Raw genomic sequence first — 22,571 nt, forward strand, 5'->3', positions numbered from 1 at the left:
TAACAACCTTCCCGTAACCTATAAAAATACACAGTTAAACATCAATTTTAAAAAAAATGCTTAAAAAGATAGGAACAAAGTCCACAGTTTAGTTTTGATTGTATCAAAAAACAACGATATGTCTGTATAGATGCAAGCATAAAATATAGAAATTTTAAGCGATTTGTACGAAAACGAATATGACGAAGTCATCCAGGCAACTCACAAATGGCAGAAAAGCATTACAGCCGAATGGAATCACCGTTAACATTTTGGCTTAGCGGTAATTTATACGAATATTGAAAATAAGTACATGAGATGCGGCATTTTATTTGAAAACAATGGTTTTTCGCATTATTACATTAAAGCTATACTTCAGTTGAGGCATGGTCTAAAAATATAGTGGCTAGGCGATGCGTGGATTGTGCAAATGACGCGTGCCGAACGAAATATAATTTGTCATAAAAATCTAACATGCGTCCATTTAATGTTATGTTTATTGTTATATTACTAATAATAATAGTGTATTCATTGACTTGTTTTCTTTTTTAAGTACATACGTTAAGTTTTTTAGTCATCTTTACACGATTTAAGAATTAATTTCCTCTTCGCCATCACAAAACAAATTGACGTGTTCACAGCTCTACTTTCACTCTCCAATTGCCAGCTAGTCCGAAATTTCGTCGGACCTATAGTTGAAAACTATTTGCCGTTTCACTGAAGTACGCTCCTAATGAAATCAACACTAACTCTTAAATACATAATTATTTGATAATAATTACATTTATCGCGTTCTTAGTTTCTCCCTTTTAGTCAATTTTAATGGATTAAAATTGTTAGAACCATGTTAGAACCTGTACGAGTTATTATCGAAGGTTTGTAAATTTGATGTCAAATTACTATATTATATACGTGTGCATGTTTTAAATATTCTTATAAAAAAATAGACACAAGAGTAATCGGTGTGATTGAGATCGCCAAACTGACAAAATTACAACGGGTTGGACATCTCTTTCGGCTAGGCTACTGGATAACTGCTGTATACATGGATTAGTGCAAAAATGATAATAAACACAAGGCAGCCGTAAATCTGTCGAGCAAGACCCACTATAATCAGTCAGCTACTAATTATCGCTCATAGTTTGAGTGAAATATGGTAAACTGTTTGCAAAAATGAATATTGTTTCATATTTAAATACAATATGTTACCTAATACGATAATTGATTTGAATGAATTTTATTTACTGCGAATAGGATCCTGGCTGTCGATGATGAATTGTGAAATCGTGATTGATTTTTAAAAATATATTGAAACCCCGATCTTACACTTTTAAAGGGACTAAAAAAAAGTGAATGGGGGGGGGGTTAAATAAAAAAGAATTTAAATATGTTTGATCAATGTTTAATAATATATTATAAACAATAAGAACGAAAAAATGACAGCAGCAATAATTATTGGTGACCTTAACATTTGAGCCAAAACTGAAAATTAAATGATTCCCCAGCTAACGTGTGCGTCTGCACCTTAATGTGCATGTTAATGATTGCATTTAATTGCATGAATGTGTTTAAAACATTATTTTTATTTTATTTCAGACGTAAATTGCAGGAAATATAAACGTAAAACTGTGTATTGCAATATAGGTACTAAAAATAGCGATAAAACGTGAATTCCGGGCACGTATTCACTATAGTTATTGTTTTATAATGGAGTCTAAACTGTAATAGCTATTTACACTTGCATATTTGATCCTTTATTTGCATTTAAAAATTACGTTTCTCTATATGACGTTCTTAAACAAATGATATTCGAGTAAATCTATTTTTCATAATGCTTTTGTTTGACGTTTAGTTTTCGCTTCAGCTCGTTTGCCTCGCATACTCTTTACTCCCGGGACATTTTTATGAACACCCAATGGAAAAGTTGCCCTGCAATGCGATCTATGTAGACTGAACGCCTACAAGTATCTATAATTAGCTTCAAACTATTCCGTGTTGCTATGAACTAAATAAACTTTAACATACTGACGCTTTATCTAAAGATCTAAAAAAATGTAGAAGTAGGTATAGGTAAATCATTCTACAGTGGCACCATAGGCGATTCGCGCGTGTATTGAATTGCTTGCGACAATGCCTGTTTCAATGCTTGCAAACAATACCACTACAACTCGAGTGCTTAAAGTCAGACAACGTTATCTACAAAAAATGTTTTTTTTTTTTTTTGAGATAACGTTATTTTACATTTACGGCTACATGATAGTCAAACAACGTTATGTCAATTTTTTCTAATTTCTTATTAAATCGTCAGTAAAGTTTAACGCTAACTACATAAGTAACCCTTGTTTTCATATTTTTTTAAAACTATCCCTATAAATTTTAACATCATCATAAGCAAGATAAATGTACAACACACAATAAATTATAAAATATTAATATTAGGTTTTAAATAAACATTTCCCTTGTTGAGTAACAAGAATCTAAAATAACGATTTTTGGCTCTCTTGTAAAGTTGCACTTTTGTAGATAGTGTTGTTTGACACTAAGCCCTCGAACTGCAAACCGTATTTGCCATACCCACGGTGCCACTGTAAAACGATTTACCTATACTTAGTGTCATACTCTTTATATGGAACGTCAACTGACTCTTTCCAGCATGCGTTGATCGATTTCAGCTCAGCATGTACGAGCTTAAAGAACACAATTATTTTGCCACTTGCCATTGATTTGTGGTGTCCGACAATGTGCTAATAGACCTCCTAGACTAGAGGGAAGAGATGCTCAAGTCGATCCAATCAGCTGTTGGACCCATCGGGGTCCGACCAATTTTATGGCATTTAAAAAAATGGAGTAGTTTTTTTATGTCTGTATTGTTTTAGGTCTGTTTTTTGTATCATATAATATTACATAGGTACCATTAAATTTATTTATTTTATATTAATTATCTGTGTTTTTCTCTTCCATGGCAATTTTTAATAAATTATGTCAGTAAACACAGTCAAAGCTCATTTGAGAGCGTGGCGACTTCAATCTTAGGTATCTGCTCCTGAGACATAATCAGGCGTAAAGATTTCTGATGCTTCACAACCAAACGTAGGACCTCGATATACGCTCGATTAAGACCGAGTGTGGTGTGTGGCGACATGGTTTGGAGGTATCTTTGTTTGTGTTGCTTTTAACCCGACTTCTGCTTACCTCACCTCTTATTTTCCATCATACATTCCCCGCATACATTTCTCATTCCGAGATAATCAGCAGAGTGATTTATCATTTCCCCGTAAACACGCCTCTTGCATGGAACCTTAGGTTCTGCAGTTACTGCTGGACATACTCAAAATATGTAAGTCGATGAAACCTGTCGCATCCAAAAATTATTATCGTGTGCGTGTAACCTGACATTAAAAAAATCTGCCAGTTATTATGATATAGTAGTGACCTAATTAATTATTGCAATTTATATATATATATATATATATATATATATATATATATATATATATATATATATATATATATATATATGTATATATCCGACAGTCAGTAGGCATATAAAAAAAAGACAACTTCGGCAATTTAAGATTATTTTTATTTCACTAAGTAATGATAATGGACATGCTGTTTTATAAATTTATAAATTTCAGGTTTCTGCTTTAAATTTATTCAAAACGGGAATTGGCTCTTAAAGATATTATATTTTAGGTAGGTACCTACTCAATTTTTACTCAACTTATTTTACTCAGGTAATTATTTTGTTCACCTTTGGTAAAAAGTATAAACACCTACATCATGATGCCAGTTTCAGCCACTTCCGTAGCCTATTTTAAGGTCGATATAATAAATGCAGGGTCACAATAAAAACTTTTACAATTAAAAACTTGTATCTTACGAGTTTCTTTGTTTTCAAGCTCGATAAAATTGTTTTCGTGTTTCGGCCATTACATAAAGTGATGAATAATTTTCCTCCTTCTGTTTTTGTTCATCAATAAATAATTATTAACTTTCGTGAACATTCATAAAGTTTGCTAATAATTTTGATGAATAAAAACAATTATTATTGATTGAACGATATAAAAATAAAATATTTATAATACATTTAGGTATTGTAATTTTTGCTTTACGCTATTTTTCTGGGGTAGTACTTTTTGCGATCTATCATAAGACTTTTGACCAAAGATATCGCCGTCACTTACATAGTATGAATTTGAACAACAAAATACAATATCAATGATCCAATATTGGATAACTGTATAAGCATGGCCCCCTAAGGGCGGGCTGACAGGGCTCTAGCCTAGGGGCCCGGGCTCAGGAAGGGCCCGGGGTGACGAGTCGACCGATAAGTGAGATAAACATAGACCACAAATTTGCTCTAGCAGTAAAAAAAAGGCTATTTTAGTTCAATAATTATTAATAATTAAGATCTTTGATTGTACGATGCAATTTGTAACTGTGTGCCAACACTCAACAACTCCATAATTCAAATGGATGTACATATTAAAAATACAAAATATCCCTAAAAATACACCTTAATTTTACCGCACACACGAAGAATAATAAATTTATAATCTGTCCAGTAAATTATAAATGATTTTTAACACCCCTACATGCTATTAGGTAGGCAGATTTGATTCGAGCGTTCAACTCCACTTACGTTCCGATATCACCTCTCTTATATCATATCACTATCTCGACTCTTTATGCAAACCGCCCAGGTGGCACTCCGACTCTGCATTCATAAGGCGCTGTAATAGTTACAGCGGTTCTCTTTTACGGTGAGATAGCGCCCTGACGCTTCCGTTTCCGCGGTCGTTATGACCGGAAGACCGTCGTCCCTGGCGGCCGACTGCGGATGCTGCGATAATGGATATTAATTTTGAATCTTCTCCCGCGAAAAAGTTACTCTCTGTTTTACTCCGGGCTCGCTCACTTAATTAAAATTACACCTCTCGAGGTAATAAGGCATAGCCATACTTTTTTCTTGTTACATAGGTAAAGCACTCGCTTTAAGTGGTACCTTTTATATTTTGAGGTGAATATGAAAAATTGCTGATGTCTGAGCATAATCATTATTTGAGGTTAACTTTAGTGTTCGTAAGATGTTTTAAAATTATCAATATTTATTTTTCATACCAATTATGGGTGTATCGTGGTACCGTACCCCTGCCATTAATATAACGAATTAAATTCGAGAATCCCAACCATACATCTTCGTTAAAATGAGTGAGATTCGTTTTGTTCTCAATTTAAATCATCATTAACATTGTCGTTAATGTAGGGTAACTGGGGTACATGAAAATTGTACGTATGTAGTTTGTATGTTACAAACCATTTAAATGCAACGCTTGTTAGACGTATGGCACTGCCCACTTGTCTGGAAATCGCAAGCATTATGCAGAAGGAATAGGATTTAACCCTATGTTCACTTCGTAATCTTCACTCAGAATCTCTCAGCTTCAGCTTATTCTGATTAACTTTAATCATACAGGTTCTCTATTTTGCGACTAACATTCTGTGCTTGGATTCGGCGAGATGCTTATATACAAAATCTCCATGAACGCAATTATACGTTTCGCACGCCATCTGGCGTAAAATCGCATTCGGATGATTTTTTTTTTATGGATAGGGTATAAGCATATTACACTATTAATTGAGATCCGTTTCTGGTGCTAAGAGTGTGGTTATCTATTCGTCAAATGCGATACACACCTGAAGTGAACTAATCCTTTGGCAAGTTGATCTTCTCATTGGGTCGTTCCGTGTACCGTTTGGAGTATTCTCTTTTACTGTTGATCAATCTCAGTGAACTCTGAATAAATATTAAAACCGGATGTGTTTCTATTTTATAATACACAATCTTATAATTTTTCATTTTTGATTCAATAAGCAATTTAATTTGATATTGATTGGTTTCAAGTATTTGATAAAAAACGCTGTCATCATTATCATATATTTAGGTGTGACTTGATTGATACTCACAAGTACCTACTCGCTAATCTAATTTTGAATCTTTCAGAATTATATATTGATATACACGATATGATTGTATATCTAAGTTATTCACCTATCTATTTTATTGTCTTTCCTTGTATTCTGGTGGTTTTTATTGCGTATTTTTAAGTGTTTTATTTACACATGAATTTAATCTCAATACTATACGGCCATCTCGTTCCTATAAAATAACTCACGGTGACCTGTGATACCTTCGGCAAACTACATACGTACAATTTTCCGGATACGTAGTAACTGGGAAAATATTCATCATTATCACTGTAATCCATTCTATAATGGTTTCTTTTTTTATACTTCGGTCGTATTATATGAAAACATTATATCATCGTGATGATTGAGCGATTTACGCGGTTGGACGGAACAGAACAGAACAGCCAGGGGAAAAATGAAACATTAATTTTTGTGGAATCTATTTAGGTTAGGTTTAGGTTAGGTTAGGTCATTATTTCGTTGTACCTAGTCACTTAATCATTTTGAACATATTATATTGATTAAGATGAGATAGCCTAAGCTTGCCGGCAACACTGTATATACTGGTGTATTGAAAATCTATGCTATTAAAAATCTATCAACATAATAGAGATAGGATAATTTATCTAAATATTAATTTATATAAATAGTTAAATTATCGTTGTTATGTTTTGTCATGTTCTGTTTTGTCACTGTTCTGTTTTTTCATAGAACCGAATTTGTTAAAGCTTTGTTTCAGTGTGAAACTGAGCATGAAATTAAGGAGTTGAAACTAAGGGCTTACTTCTAATCCTCGGAAACATGCTAGTAGACAACTATCGCACTGGACATATAATTATTTAATATGACTCTTCACATTCCAGAGTTCTCTCGTGAATGACGCCTTTCAGCATTTGTTTTAGTAGTATATTTATATTATAGTTTACCATGATTGAGTTTATATCTTGTCTCTTATAATGTAAATAAATATTGAATTTAAATTGAAGACTTCTTGGGAGGAAAATTGTAATAACCTTTTTAGAATAGTGAAACAAGTGATTAATGTTATATTCTGTTTTGTGCAATTATGAATAAGAGAGATTTATTCTTTATTGTAATGTTAAATCAGTTTCAAAATACCACGGTTTCAATATTTTCCGAATGAAACTAATATAAAAAAAAAGTATATTTCCTATTGAAAGTCATTCATTTATTTGAAACGACAGGCTTCGTTGCCGCCCTGATAAAAGCCAAAATGATTTTTGTATATTATTATTTATTCGTTCTTTAATTAAAGAATTTTTTCACAATTTTCCAATTACGTCCATAAATTTGCATTTTATGGAAATTTCTCGCTTAATATTCTAAGCTGTATATAATATATTTACGATTGTATTTAATTTCTTTCCGAAATACTGATTGAAACTTTCTTTAAATTTTCTGTCTCGTTCCAATTGAAATAGTGCCGCAATTACGAAAACTAAAAGTTCGCAGTTATTTTCTTTTTTTTTGTATAAAGTACTTACTCGTCTAAGAAGAAAATATCACGGAAAATTAAAGCATTCAAAATGTGGCTACTATAGATATTATATAACAGTAGCGAATGGTGATGGTAGGCTATTAAGATCCGACTAAAATAATTCATACCTACTAAATTTTGTTAGTCAAATTTATGTGTTTTCATTGAACTAAAACTACTGTGTCAGTTTTTTTAAACCCATAGTAGAATATAATATTAGATCAGTCGGAAGCCAACAGCGGTGGAGTGAGGTTGTACAACTTCGCTTACGTATTCGGGACGCTATTCGCCGGGACTCGCGAACGGTTATAAATACGGGTTACAACAAAAATAATATTGTTTGTAAATGAATTTGACAATAAACTCAACATGTGTGGTCCCATGTGATTTTGACAATCAGTGCCAGTGCTTGAGAAAAAGTGAAAAATATTTATTGTTGCACGGATAGTGCACTTTGTGCGGGGAGTGCGTCAAACGCTGTGAAGCGAGGGGTTGTCCACACTGTTTTTTGTTCACACTGTCGCGCGAATTCCAAGACCGCGTGAACGGCAAAAGCAATAAAATGGAAAACACCACGATGGAAGTGAATGAAACCAAAAAAACGAAGAAGAAAAGAAACGATGATGAAGAGGAAGTGGTTGGAGAAAAAGAAGAAGAATGGCAGACGGTGACCTCTGGAAAAAAACCCAGAAGAGACTCTGGGGTCACTCCAAAGGGAAACCAAAACATCGTCATGATAGCGACGGGAAGTAAAATTCCATTAAAATTGAAAATAGCGCAGATGCTGCATAAGGCAGGAGTAAAAGTACAGAAAATTTACAATAAAAATTTAAAGACGTACATCCAAGTAGAAGACGAAAAAGAAGCAGATAAAGTGAAACAAGCTGGAGAACTCAAAGATCTCGGTTTTGTGACCAAAGAGAATGACTCCTGCTCTTATGGAGTAATAAGAAAAGTCGATATTGATATGGACCTCCAAGAACTGCAAATGGAAATCAAAAGTGATGCAAAAGTAATCAACCTTAAGAGGTTGACAAGAAAAGGTGATACAGGAGAGCTGACAAAGACCTCGTCAGTCAGTATTAAATTTGGGGAGAAAATATTGCCGAGAACAATTTACATATATGGAGTCTCTTTTGCTGTAGAACCGTATGTATTCAGGGTTATGCAATGCTACAAATGCTGGCGATATGGGCATATCGCGAACAATTGCGGACGTACAGTAGAAACGTGCCCTAAGTGTGGTGAAAACCACAAAACCTGCGAAAAAAATGAGGAAATTACGTGCATCAATTGCAAAGGTAACCACGCGGCAAACAGCCAAAAATGCCCAAAGTGGCAAGAGGAAAAGAATTGCAAAGAAGCAATGAAAAAAATGAACATACCTTTCAAGGAAGCAAAAAAAAATATGTTAAATAATAGCTATGCTGACATATTAAAACAAAAAAAAATCGTAGGAAGAGATGAAAGCGAAACAATTCAAAAAACTAAGGAAAACAAAAAGAAAGAAGAAGCAGTGGTAGAAGCTTCAGGCTCAACAATAATATCTACAGGTAGTAGCGTAAAGCCTACAAAAAATAAGAAAAATTCAAAGGGGAAGACAGAGGTTAACGCGATGGGAGAAATTATGAAAGTCTTGCTGAAAGGGGGAGACTGGCAGCAGATCATTAAACAACTAATAATTAAAGCAGTGGACTGGGTATGCAAACAATTCAAAGAAGGACACTTAAAGGAAATTCTAGGGGAGGTTCTGGAGCAAAATGGATAATAAAAAACAAATTAGGATTTTACAATGGAATGCCAGAAGTATGAAGCAAAAAAAGGATGATATAGAACTCTACTTAATAAGACAAAAAATTTCAATAGCATTAATCTCAGAGACTTGGCTGAGGTCTGAATTAGACTATCTGAAATTCAATGATTACACGATGTATCGAAAATACAGAAGGGATGGATACGGAGGAGAGCGATTCTGGTGCATAAAACACTGGCGTCTAAAGAAGAAAGAAAGAAAGACGGAAGAGCTAGACAAAATAATTATAAAGCCATTTAACAGAATAGGAGTGAGGACCTGATCGAAGGATCCCCTTCTAGAAGAGAAGAGGCGATATGACAGCGAGTCGCAGTCAAAGCCTCGGTAAAATCACAAAAAAAAAAAAAAAAAAAAAAATATAATATTAGATATTTTTTAGAATATTTTTAACTTAAATGAATAGATTATGGTTTTTTTTGACCATGTCCGATCCTAATAGGATCATAAATGGGCCTCCACAGAGTAGATGTTTATATTAACAGATTTTTGTTTTTTTTTACGAGAAATGGATGTCAGCCACTTGCTCAACATATTAGTCCATACCCTGACTCACACACAAATTGAAAAACAATATGTGTACTTGCCAGACCCAGGATTCGAACCTGGGACCCACGGCGTTATAGTCCAATGCTTAAGCCGCGCGGCCACCGTGGGTGTCAAGTCAATTTTACTTTCCGCAAAACAAATCCTGCAATTGTTTGAAAACTTTTGCCCTTAACCAAATCGTGTCCGGAAACTTGTTCGTATGCAGTTCGCCGTATCACACTTGACGTTGTATAGGAAATATGTGGCCGTATATTAAAGACCGCCCAACCTCTTTGGGTCGTATAGTACTGACATAAAATTCATGTCTAAATAAAACACGGTTCTTGTCGGTTTACACTTTACAGGAAGCCAGCAGCAAACAAATTTTGAAAACAACCGATATACCTACCTACTGGACTATTTGTTAGGTTAGATAGTGTTTGTCAGTTTTTTTTTTAATTCAATTAAACCCTGCCTAATCCAAGCAACTATATACTATACTATTAGATGTTTTATAGATAAATGAATTTTTTTTATCGATTATGGTTTGGTTTGGCCTAATGAATTTTAAAAAACCATTTCTATTATGTATTCTTATTTCAACGAAAACAAATACATATGACTGAAAAAGTGTTTACTATTTTTGTTGAGTCGCCCATAGCATACCTAAACTATTATGGTTTGGTTTAGGCAGGGTTTAATTCAATTTTAATAATTAACCAGCACCATCTGCAAATTGTATTCTTACCTCAAATAAGAAAAATGTTGTACCATACTTTAGCCGAAAAAATTTATGTTGGTAATAATTTTTTTTAAACATACGTATCATTTCTGATATCGTTGAAATTGATAACTGAACTTCAGACAATAATAGCATGTACTCAAGCTTGCTATTTGAATAAAATATAGTATGTCAATATTAAATAATTTTAAATTTTAAATGAAAAACTAGTTTATTAGTAGATGTTATAGTATTTCTTAAACAATGTTAACAGTTGAAATCGTCATGTCTTTCTTTAAAATATAATTCGAAGCAATTTTCAATTTTCAGAGCTTTTTTCTACACAGAGCTTAATGGGCGCTACGTCGTTAGCATTCGAAGCTACGAGCGCGGTAAAGCACTATCGGCCGACGTGCTTTTGGCCACTTACGTCGTGCCAAGTTTAAGCGATCTCCAATTTTTATGATACGGAAACTCAGTAAGCTCTCGGCAGCGAGCATTGCTGACTATAAGCTCAAGTAGAGCGGAAATGTCTTTAATTCACGCCCAGACTATTTTATTGCTATTTACGGTTTTACGTTTGCGGTATAACGGTACTTGTAAACGTAAAAAATACTCTAAGGCGTTTTAAGTTCTTTTCAAACACCCTTAGCTTTAAAGTATGTCATTTATTTACATATATATTTAGAGAACCTTTATATTGTCTGATTATTGAAAACAATATTATATATTAAGTATACCAATTTTCTTGAAATAAACTTTACCTAAAAACGTTCTTCAATGTTATATCTTATGGCGAAAGGTAGCTTCATTATGGGAAAATAACTAATCATTATAAACCTTATGCATAGTTGACAGTTTAGTAATCAATAGATTACGTGGCATCGTCGCTTTTGACGACCGAAAGTGCTGCCGTTTTTTATAATCAGATTTTCCGTTATTTTTACAACGTTTTTATTAGCTCATATTCTTGTTTGTCCGGTGGTTGTTTGTCCAGTACAAATCTTGTAATCGATTTTTAACTAACTTCCCGAATAGCTAGACATTTGAGACATTTGAAAAAATATATCAGAACACGATGCCAATGCATTCTTTTAATACCTTTAGCCATCTTTAAGCAGAATTGAATTCATTTTCAGTTAATTCTGTTTTGTATGGAAAGTTATTTCAGAAAAATCCGTAAAAAGTAAAAGACTATTATTGGTTGCTAATGGGTGGTCCTAGCAACTAAATTATTAATATATACGTGCGTTACTATGGAAATCAAAATGACATTTCAGTATTCTATATTTGTTTGTTTGTTTTTTTTTTTACTTCATATCAAGTACAAGTTTGAGCATATTGAGCATAATAATTCAACACAAAATTTAAAAACGTTGTATATAGTTATTTTTATCTTGTAATTATTAATTGATAAAAATATGATGACTTGACAATATAAATTTTTATTTGATACTTACATAACATTAATCGTTGCTTTATCAGTTATTTGTTAGAAAAAAATTCACGCATCACGGATACAGTGTCGCTAACTTTTGGAGAATTTTCCATAAATTGCAAGTATCTCAAACACTGCGTTTGTTTTCAATAGTTTGAATAATATTCTAGTAGGAGATTTTTATTACCTATAGTATTTCGTGTTTGCGATGATGATCACGAATCATATTTACAATACATATTTATTTGACATTATGCTTTATCTGTTATGTGCCCGAAAATCGGCTATATAATTCATAATCCCACCTATTTATATAATTTTGACTAAGCATAGCGCCCTAAGCGTACTTCTTTCTGACGTCGACACTTAAGTGCCGAGAGTGTTAAGACGTCGGAAAAATCTAGTGACTTTAAAATGTGCTGTGAACGCGTACTAAAAATAATATTATATACCTACTATAAAGAGAGGAAAACACGTCGATGTCACGATCTGAATGAAAATCTTTTTGATGTGCGCACATATTAAACCTTTTAATTACAATTTGACATACCTGCCTAACTACTTTAGAGGAGTTGTTATGTTTAGCAATGGATATTAAGTTAATAATAACCCAATCCTTCCGTGTTTTTATTTTATTTTCATCGACATACTTTTGTTGTGAACATTGCTTCAGTTTTCTTTTGTCAATCAAGACAACGCAAACACCTGAATCCATAGGTGGACCTGCGAATCAAAATGAAGATTTGGTAAAATAATGAAATATGAACAAGACATTCAATTTTATGTTCATCTTTTGGATTCATGTTGCTGTTTTTGTGTAGATATTTATACATATATGCATTTTTTACAATGCGTTAAAAGTTTATGTAAATTCAATAATTTACTCAAAAAAAAATACTACTTAATTGATTTTTAAATCTGATATTATTTTTGTAAGGGGTGTGAACCATAGAAAATAGTGGAATACCCCTGCTTTAGATCAGGCCTGGGCAAACTGCGGTCTACCAAGTATTTCTGTGGGCGCCGCGAGCTTTAATCGTATTTATGAAAAAGTTTACTTTTGTCTACATTTTAACGCCTTTTTTAAAAATATATTTTGAATACATGAATTGCACCGTCGAGAAGAAATCTGCAAATTTTACAACACTCTTAATTCGGACTAATTCGAACAACTTAAAGATTCTAATCAAAAATGTTGGTTATTTTTTGATCAACATACATATACATACATTATATTGTGAACAAACATTTTCAATTATGAATATCAATAAAAAACTCTTTCACCAACACCGATGAATATTTACAAGCAATTTTAAGAATCTCAATTACAAAATTAACACCTAAAATTTTTTTAAATGTTGGAAAATATAAAACAGTTTCATTCTACCCATTAAATTATTGGCTATTAGAGAATCATTTATTTTTACAACGTTTTTTTAGCTCGTATTCTTATTTGTCCGGTACAAATCTTGCAATCGATTTTTAACTAACTTCCCGACTAGCTAGATATTTGAAACTTTTAGAATATATCAAAACACGATGCCAATGCACTTTTTTAGCCATCTTTAAGTAGAATTGAATTCATTTTCAGTTAATTCTGTTTTGTATGAAAAGTTATTTCGACACCATTATTGGTTGCTAGGGTTCTGGGGTCCTAGCAACTAAATTATTAATATATACGTGCGTTACTATGGAAATCAATATGACATGTCAAAATGACATTTCATCATACTATTTTATGTAATAAAAATACTTTATGCAGTCATCAAATATTTAAAATAAATATAAATGTTAATAAGGCTTCAAAATTATGTAAAAAGATTATCTACAACGTTTCAGGAATATCTGAAAATATAGAAAAGCTCCATTTTGACGTACGCTGAGCATGTGGGACGTTAAGTAGTAATTTTAACAATAATTTACATATTATGTTTATTTGAAGTTTCCGTTGTCACTTATTTACCATGAACAAGTATTATAGAAAATGCTTTTGTTTATATAAAACCAAAACCTCTTTTTACTTGTTAAATATATCTTTAAAATTTTACGGTATCAATACGTATCGTTACTAAGAAATTAATTTTCAAAGAGATCGCTCAGATTCTGTTTTGAAACGTACCTTCTAAATACCCTTTGATTTTATATTCTTCAAGTTCTGCAAGGTAGATATTGATATCTAGATTTTGAAAACTTCAAAGTGAAATGTACATTTATTTAGGTACTCTATAAGTATGAAACAAAGTACCTACCCAAGTCTTCAATCAAGATAAACTGAACAGAATTATTATAGGCTGCCTCAGGGTTTCAATCGAAATATTACTTGGAGATATGTAATAAACGTAAACCTGTTACCTATTAGCTATGTATAAAGTCATCAGAAACTCTGTGGTTTATAAAAGAAGGCACAATAAATAACTCTATGCAACACTATTAGCCTATTAGGCATTGTCACCAGTATGCCGTCTCTGGATTAATACAAGATTCAAAAAATAATTTACCTATGACAATAAATTTATTCCTACAATTTTGTTAATGGTGTTACAACCGTAAAAGCTTTCGATTAAGAAACTAAATTCGAAGTATAATTAAAACGTCATTAACGACATATCGGTATACTTAAAAAATATATTATGCAAGAGATAAATACCAAGTGGCAGTGCCACCTGTCAGCATCTGGTTTGGTTCTCAACAAAATTATTTTGATTAACCACCACTGCCAGACACCGTACTTTTTATTATTAATACAATTTAATAAATCGCAAAATACCGGTTTAAAAAATCAGACCATACCGATACATTCGGTATTGAAAGTGGAAGCAAAATGTATTAATTAACACCAATGTTAATTTAACAGTACTGTAAATTTTTCTCGAGTTACGTGATGTCTGGTTTACTTCCGTTGCCCTTCAACGTCCTTGAAGACCAGCAATGGCACATGCTATATTTTTTTAAATATTTTAAAGAGATTTATATAAATTTGTATATATATTGGTAAATACTTCTGTTTTCCATATTATATATCTCGAATACCAGTATTCAATAGGAAATGCCGAAATACCGGTATTAGTATTTTTATTCGGTATTGCAATCCCTAACAGCGAGTGAGTTACAAAATATAATATGTCAATACACCTATAAAATTTTCTATCAATGTAATAATACCGAAATCTTCGTGTATCCGCCTATGAATAGGGTAGATAACACTTAATACTCGTACCTATATATTTTATCTTTGTATTATATTCAGTATTATTGTATATGAATCAATATCTCTACTTATAATAGTCATAATAAATCAATCAATATTGATGTCAGTTATAAAGCCTGGCATAAACCTAATAGAGTAATTTCGGTGTAACTGGTCAATCAAATGAGCCACTTGGGTTGCTTCAGCAAGAATTGATTGATTCAGCAACTTTTATCTTATTGCTCATAAAAGAAACTGCCAATAAACATAGTTATTACTGTGTTGTCCGATATTTACAATTAATTATAATTATAACATACAGCATGATACACTGGGCTGTTGAAATCGGGTAAATGAGGTAATTTTCTACAAAACAACGTCCTATAAACTTTAAAGTGGTACTTCTTGATCTAACTCGGTCAGTGACGTCCCTAGACAAAATGCCGCCACTAGGCAGCGCTAAAATGCCGCCCCATTTTTATACAGTATTTTTTATCATCCTTACATGACCCCAATATTTAAGAAATGTGTTGTATAAATAGATACAGTACTAACAAAATATATACCACTAAATCCAATTTAAATGCCATCTCTACTTCAATAAACAATAATGCGAGTCCACAGTTTCAGATACATTTAAAAATACACCTGACAACTTTCAAAACACGCGAGATAGGTAAGTACCTATGTAGGTGCCTAACTATAATTCAAAATATAATTCGCAAATCGGCACGTGTCAAGTACGTGACGTCCAAGGACAACAGAAGTAAACTAGACATCTCGAAAAAAAAAATACAGTCCTATTAAACCTTTTATGTTGATTCTTAATACATTTTGTTTCCAACCAGTGAGCTGATTTTTTTTAATCGAAGGATATTTTCATTATTAGGTACTTACAAAGTTTAGTTACCTTTTCCTATATAATATATCTAATGATTCTCCTCGATTTGCTGCCCCCAAGCGACGCTCAATCTGCCTACACCCACGGGACGTCACTGAACTCAGTCGAAAATTAAGAATATGTGGTATAAAGTCGAAATGCATATAATGATACGAATCACTAAACAGTATTTAACAATTTTTTAAGTAATTATCGGTTAGTATTCGAGTAAATACGAGTAGACCGATGTGCGTATACTACAAAGTTTTTAATGTCGTTTAATTCTTTCCGATAAAGGAAAATTATTACTAATCTTGATTATATACGCAAATACGAAATACTAGCAATGTTAAAAATGTCTTATTATAAAATTCATATAATATTATAAGAGTCATCAATTTTTGTAAACCGACGCTATCTGGGTATGATATACGAATTTCTTGCCATGTCAATAAAAATATATATGAATGTAAATATACCCTGTAGGTATACCTTATTTATCACAATTATAAGTCTGTGCTAAAGTTCCTAACTATTAAATTATTTTATTTTTATATTAACTGGTATTTTATAATAATTGTGCAGTTCATACTACTACTAGTAGTAGTAGTGGAGTAATACCATTTAAGGTATGTCAATTAATAATATTTTAATAAATATTAGGAAGTTTAATTTTTTTTACAACCAATAGTTTCGCAACTGTCATTCTATTTGATGGTACGAGTATCATGGCGTTACTTATATATAACGTAGGTATATATTATGGGTGGTTCACAATATTTATGGATAAAGTCCATCAAAATGGATCCTGAGATATTTGGACCTAAAGTTAAAACTCCTTTTGTAAAAATTATGAATGTTTTCACTGTATATACTTACCATATTTTGATAGTAGGAACATGGATCAATTTAAATAAATAGTCGAAACTTAAAGTATATTCAGGCTTTATTAATATTAGCAAATTAATGTAAGCAAATACCTCTTTATACCTACTGCTGAAGGAACTGTCAAAATGGACATGATACACATTCAATTTGATGTATATCAATACTAGTATTGCCATTTATGCGGAAAATTGTAAAGCTACGATTGTGATATTATCTCACAATATAGAAATCTATTTTATCTATCCACTGAATCGATTTTTTTGAAAATTGGACTTGATCTATAATTATTGTGAACCACCTATTTATTCATCAAAACTTATTGGAATTGTCATTGGAATAATGGGATGAGTCGTCAAGTCTATGAGTTTACTAGAGGAATTTGTAATTTAAAAATTTATTTGATCAATTCATTTTTTTGACTAGTGTATTAACAGTTATGTTTTCTTGTTGTTTGCAGCAGAACTCATCCACGAGCGTCTCGAGCTTGCATCGGCAGGGGAGGCCGAGCAGCCGGCGTGGCGCCGCGGCGATGCCGTGAGCGGCGGCGCTTGGTGCGCGATGGGCGCTAGCGTCGGCCGGCACGCCTCCTCTTCGTCGCAGGCCGCGGGGCGCGAGGGTGGCGACGGGAGCCAGCTGAAGGGTCGGAGGGCGCGATCCAGCGGGGACCTCTGCTCGGGAGGCGTCGCGGATCAGCAGCGCGACCAGGACGTCTACTCGGTCGCGGGCTCCGCCGCCACTGACGCCACGCCCTGGAACAGGTAAAGCATCTTCACCTTCTTCTAATACAACTTTACCACCATAGGGTGATTATGTCAATACACCAACCCTGCTTATAAGTGTTTTCTTATAGAACCGTATTCATATTACCATATTGCATTTAAATGTGACGCATACTCAATTTAAATGTCATTGCGAATACTATACTTAAAAAAGTATCGTTACTTTTCGTGGCTCACGCGTATGCCGTCGTTTTTTTGAGGCGCCGCTTGTTGCGCTTCTAAAGAACGCCAATGTGTAAAGGGCGTAATATCCGCGAAAAATGCCTATTGTATGGAGATAAATATTTCCAATATGATGCCATTCGTGAAAAATTCTGTTCTTCCTCAAGACATATTTCATGTAGTGTATAGCTTAAGTAGTTAGTCCACATCCATTCACCATAAATAATGTCAACTAATCTGAAAGTTTAATGATTTGTCTAAATAATTGTATTACAGTATTTTTTTACTTACTTGATAATCTCATATTAATGGAAACAAAACCGGAGGTATTCGCTGTCATTAAATCAGCTAGTTTAAGTATCTACAATAACTACCTGTATTTTGTTTTTTTTATCGAACATAATGATTTTCTACCAATAATTTATTGTCCGTGTTAAAATCATTAAAGTGATACATTTATGTACCGCAGAGCCAGAGTAGCTTTAGTTCGATTGTGCTGAAAGTGAGTTAAATACTACAGAGCGCATATGTGTCACTAAATTTCAAAATCAGCCAAGTCCATAATAGATGAATAGGAGAAAAACAGCTTTTTGTTTTCTCAAGTACACAGTCACAAGGGTGAAAGTTTATATTATTTCGAGTACAGAATATTTATAATTAATAAGTTCCACATTCCGATAATAATGCAGAAATGTTAGAAAGTAGTATTTCTTCAGCAATTCACAAAAAAAGTCAGTAATACCTAAAGGTGGACTTGGCTGATTTTGAAATATAGCGACACATATATACGTATTTAAATTATCGTATCAGAGTCACACCTGAGAATTCTTTAAACCATAAAGCCAAAAGTCCAATAACAAGCTTTGGTTTATTTTAAAGTGTTCGTTTTAGACTTAGATTCTCAGGTACAGATTTTATTATCTAACAGTAGGTACTCCCTTCATAGAACTATGTATTTATTTTTGTTGTATTTTTTCAGTAGGTCATTACCTAGTCACCTGGACGGCAGGCAACGCTGCCCTTGCGGCGACTGCGGTCCCTCGGTTAACAACAACTGCGTTCACTTACACGCACCCACCTACCCACGTCACCACAGAAAGTTCAACCACCGTTACGGTTGCAAGTCAGGTGAGGTCAATCAGTTTTTACAGCACTTATATTATTAATAGTTGCTTGTTAATATGATTTTTTTTTTTAATAAAATAACATTATCACATACCTAATACCTATATCATTTATCATATTTTAATACCTATGCGGCTGAATAGTTATCGATTTCAGCCAGAATTATAATACACTATGTCAATGTAGTGTCTTAATCGAATAACGTAGTATGTATAATATAGTATTGAATACAATTGAAGCGTTCAGATGTCACAATGTTTTAGATTGTTTCAATTCTTTATTTACCATAAGTATATGGCTATTGGTTTCAAAGTCAGTTATCTTCATAAGTATACATATATAAATATTGTAAATTCAGATTTAAGATTGCAATCAAAATATTTTTGTAACCACGCCACGACAGGCGTTTTTTTTATATACAATAATTCTTAATAGTATATAGACAGACTTTATTATAATCCTGGCTAAATTTATTATTCTTACCAATTTGCATGTTAATATATGTATTATATTTTCATATTGACATCGTCATCATATAGTATTATATTCATATGGTAATGGCATAATAATGTAATAATCTCATTGTTTCGCCAGTTTGTGACTTAATGTTTCTAATATACGAATTACTTTTGAACATCACCTATCTCAGATCAAAAATACTTTCATGATTAATAATATGGAGGTTATCAACGTAACTGCGGTGAGGTTTCTTGTAGATAGGTAGGTCATGTGTTGTTTGGGGACAGGAAATTAAGAAAGGGTTGCGAATAAAATAACTTTTGAGAGTAGAGTTCTTTATTTATTTATTTTTATATTTAATGACACGTTCATTACCCATTTGGACTGCTAAGAGGTCATAATACTTCTTAACATATTGCAAGCAATCATTTTTTTATATTTATTTATCTGGTTTGAATGCTGATAATTATATTAAAATCCCATTTCAAAATTAAAATGAACCAAAAGACCGATTTCTATAATACTCGTGACTACAAGCCCAGCTATTAGACATGTGTATACTATTATAAGAGATGGTAAGCAAATCAATGTAAGCAGGTATGTATTAAATAATGAAAGTTACATTATCAAAAGCAATTAAAATTCCAATCCCCGTTTGCACGTTGCCGTTGATAAATAAAAGCTTCCGTAAATTTCCCAACATGCATGCAAAACACCGAAAGCTTTTTGTGTTGTTTACTACTTAAAATAAGTTTTTATTGGATGAACTTCCTGTATCGGCGTCTCGTAAAGTAACTTGATAACATGCATGGATTTTCCGTTAAAATTATTGATTGTATCGCCTTTCCAAAGTATTTTTTATAACGTCGATCTGTCAAACTAGGTACTTCAACTAGCTAACTGAGGTATAGCAACAATAACTGCTGAATGAAGGACTCCCCTAGTTGCTTCGACTTTTCTCGGCCTCTAGTTCTCCCACCTATTCACACCATTTCAGCCAGGTTGACAAGTTTATCAATTCAATGTATACCTATGTGGTCATTGAGTTACCCCGTAACCTATGGATTGCTTTTATCCCCTGCCGAGCGACATATCTTTTTTGCCTCCTTATAAATTGTTTTATTTTTCTACTGATATACTTATTTTAATACTGAATATACAGGAGATTTAAGGATAGTAAATTCTTTATTATTGAAAATATATACATAATTTTGTCATTTTTATGTAGTTATATATATAGTATATTATATATATTAAGTATATTATATTTATATACAATGTATACACATTACGGCCAGACAATATAGCCGCTGAAAGCTCTTGCGCGTTTGTTACCCGCGTCTAAATTTCCAATAAAAGTTTACGGCGCATAAAAATGTCCAACTATGCGTTAAAAAAAATACTCATCGAGCTTTCCCTCGTTAAATTATTTATTTGGTTTATTTTTTATCGTTTATTTTCGCACGCGGAAATGAGCTTTCATAGTAAGCATATTTTTTTTGAATTTACGACCCATATTCACACAGTTTATAAGAGGAAGCTCAACTGAAATATACAAAAAATGTACCTAATTCGTATTCTCAAAATTTCTTAGACTGAAATTGCAACTAATGTTGACATTCTCAAACGATTTGGCAAGGACCGAGAAGTATTACGCATAATCTAAACTAGAAAACTACAGTAACTTGGCAACATTATGACAACATTAAGGTATAAGTACAGAATTTCTCAGCTCATGTATCAGTATTTCGTGGCTTTAAACCATCTATGGTTCGTATGAGCACAATTTCACTGAACTGTTTTGGGTAGCAAAGTACAGATCACCCAGACGTTGGCTGAGGAATACAATTATATATAAATTATTAACAACACCTCAGAAAATATATAACCACTAGAAATAAGCTTTTAAAAAATGCGACGGCCTGCAGATTATTTATGTCAATTGATACACACAAGTTTAGTTATTAAAATGTTCAGAGCTTTTTTAACCATATCCAACGTTGAAATATCGCAAAATAAAAGCAATTCTTACACTTACCTTATGTTTATATGTATTTGTTTTGATTTATCTGTAACGCTTGAGAGAAAACATATTAATTATGTAAATTTGTCGGTGGAAGAAAAGATACGCGTAAACGCAAATTCTAAATTTGACAAATTAACTGACGCGAAAACAAAGGAATAGTTTACTTTAATCGGGTCTTGAAAGTATCCAAATGATAAGATACTCTCATAATAGTTTGACAGATGTTTACAGTGCAGTGCGGTACTAGCATATCGAGTATATAGAAAAAAAAATGAACGACATTACAATTATTAATTTGTGACAGATTTACGGATAGGTTCGGCAGTAATGAAATCTAAATATGATATCAAAATCAATATCAAAATAATTTATTTTGCACAACTAAGCCACATCCAATAATGTTGACAGGTGGTACTGCCACCGGGTATTTTTTGTAATATCATAATATTATCTCATTGTCTATGAAACTACGTATGTATTGTAATCAATACGCGAGTAACGCACGTATATATTAATAATTTAGTTGCTAGGACCCCAGACCCCTAGCAACCAATAATAGTGGATTGGATTACGGATTTCTTCCGAAATAACTTTACATACAAAATAGAATTAACTGAAAATGAATTTAATTCTACGTAAAGATGGCTAAAAGTATTAAAAAAATGCATTGGCATCGTGTTCTGATATATCCTAAAAGTTTCAAATGTCTAGCTAGTCGGGAAGTTAGTTAAAAATCGATTGCAAGATTTGTACCGGATAAACAACCACCGACAAATAAGAATACGACCTTATAAAAACGTTGTAAAATACTATCTTATATAGCAATAGTGTGTGAATTACACACAAAAATACTATTACTATCGTTTAATTGCGCATAGTTCAGAAACTTTTTGATCCACGCATGCAGTCTTGCAACTTGTGCGATAAATACGTGTTTGTATATTTTGCATTCCATGGGTATGGTCGCGAAAATACGTACCTACTGCCAGCAATTAATCTATGCATCTGTAAATGGACTATTAAGATACAACCTAAGGTGGAAGCGCGTTTTTTTCAATTGAGTACAATCCTAATACGTGTTTACATATTTTGAATTTCATTGTTATGGTCGCGACAAT

The 22,571-nt window shown here is 32.7% G+C and overlaps 1 protein-coding gene across 1 annotated transcript in view; it reads left to right on the forward strand.

Annotated features, from left to right (window-relative positions):
* The window catches only part of LOC147072621 (tyrosine-protein phosphatase non-receptor type 13-like), a 175,217-nt gene that overhangs the window by 77,949 nt on the left and 74,697 nt on the right, over window positions 1-22,571 (forward strand). The window contains exons 2-3 of the mRNA XM_085946265.1: window positions 17,360-17,660; window positions 18,823-18,971. Coding sequence (XP_085802391.1) covers window positions 17,360-17,660; window positions 18,823-18,971 — 450 coding nt within the window. The remainder of the gene's footprint in view (window positions 1-17,359; window positions 17,661-18,822; window positions 18,972-22,571) is intronic.

The sequence above is a fragment of the Rhyacophila brunnea genome, unplaced genomic scaffold, assembly GCF_057557595.1.
Source record: "Rhyacophila brunnea isolate RB1 unplaced genomic scaffold, BYU_Rbru_1.0 scaffold_193, whole genome shotgun sequence".
NCBI classification, from domain to species: domain Eukaryota; kingdom Metazoa; phylum Arthropoda; class Insecta; order Trichoptera; family Rhyacophilidae; genus Rhyacophila; species Rhyacophila brunnea.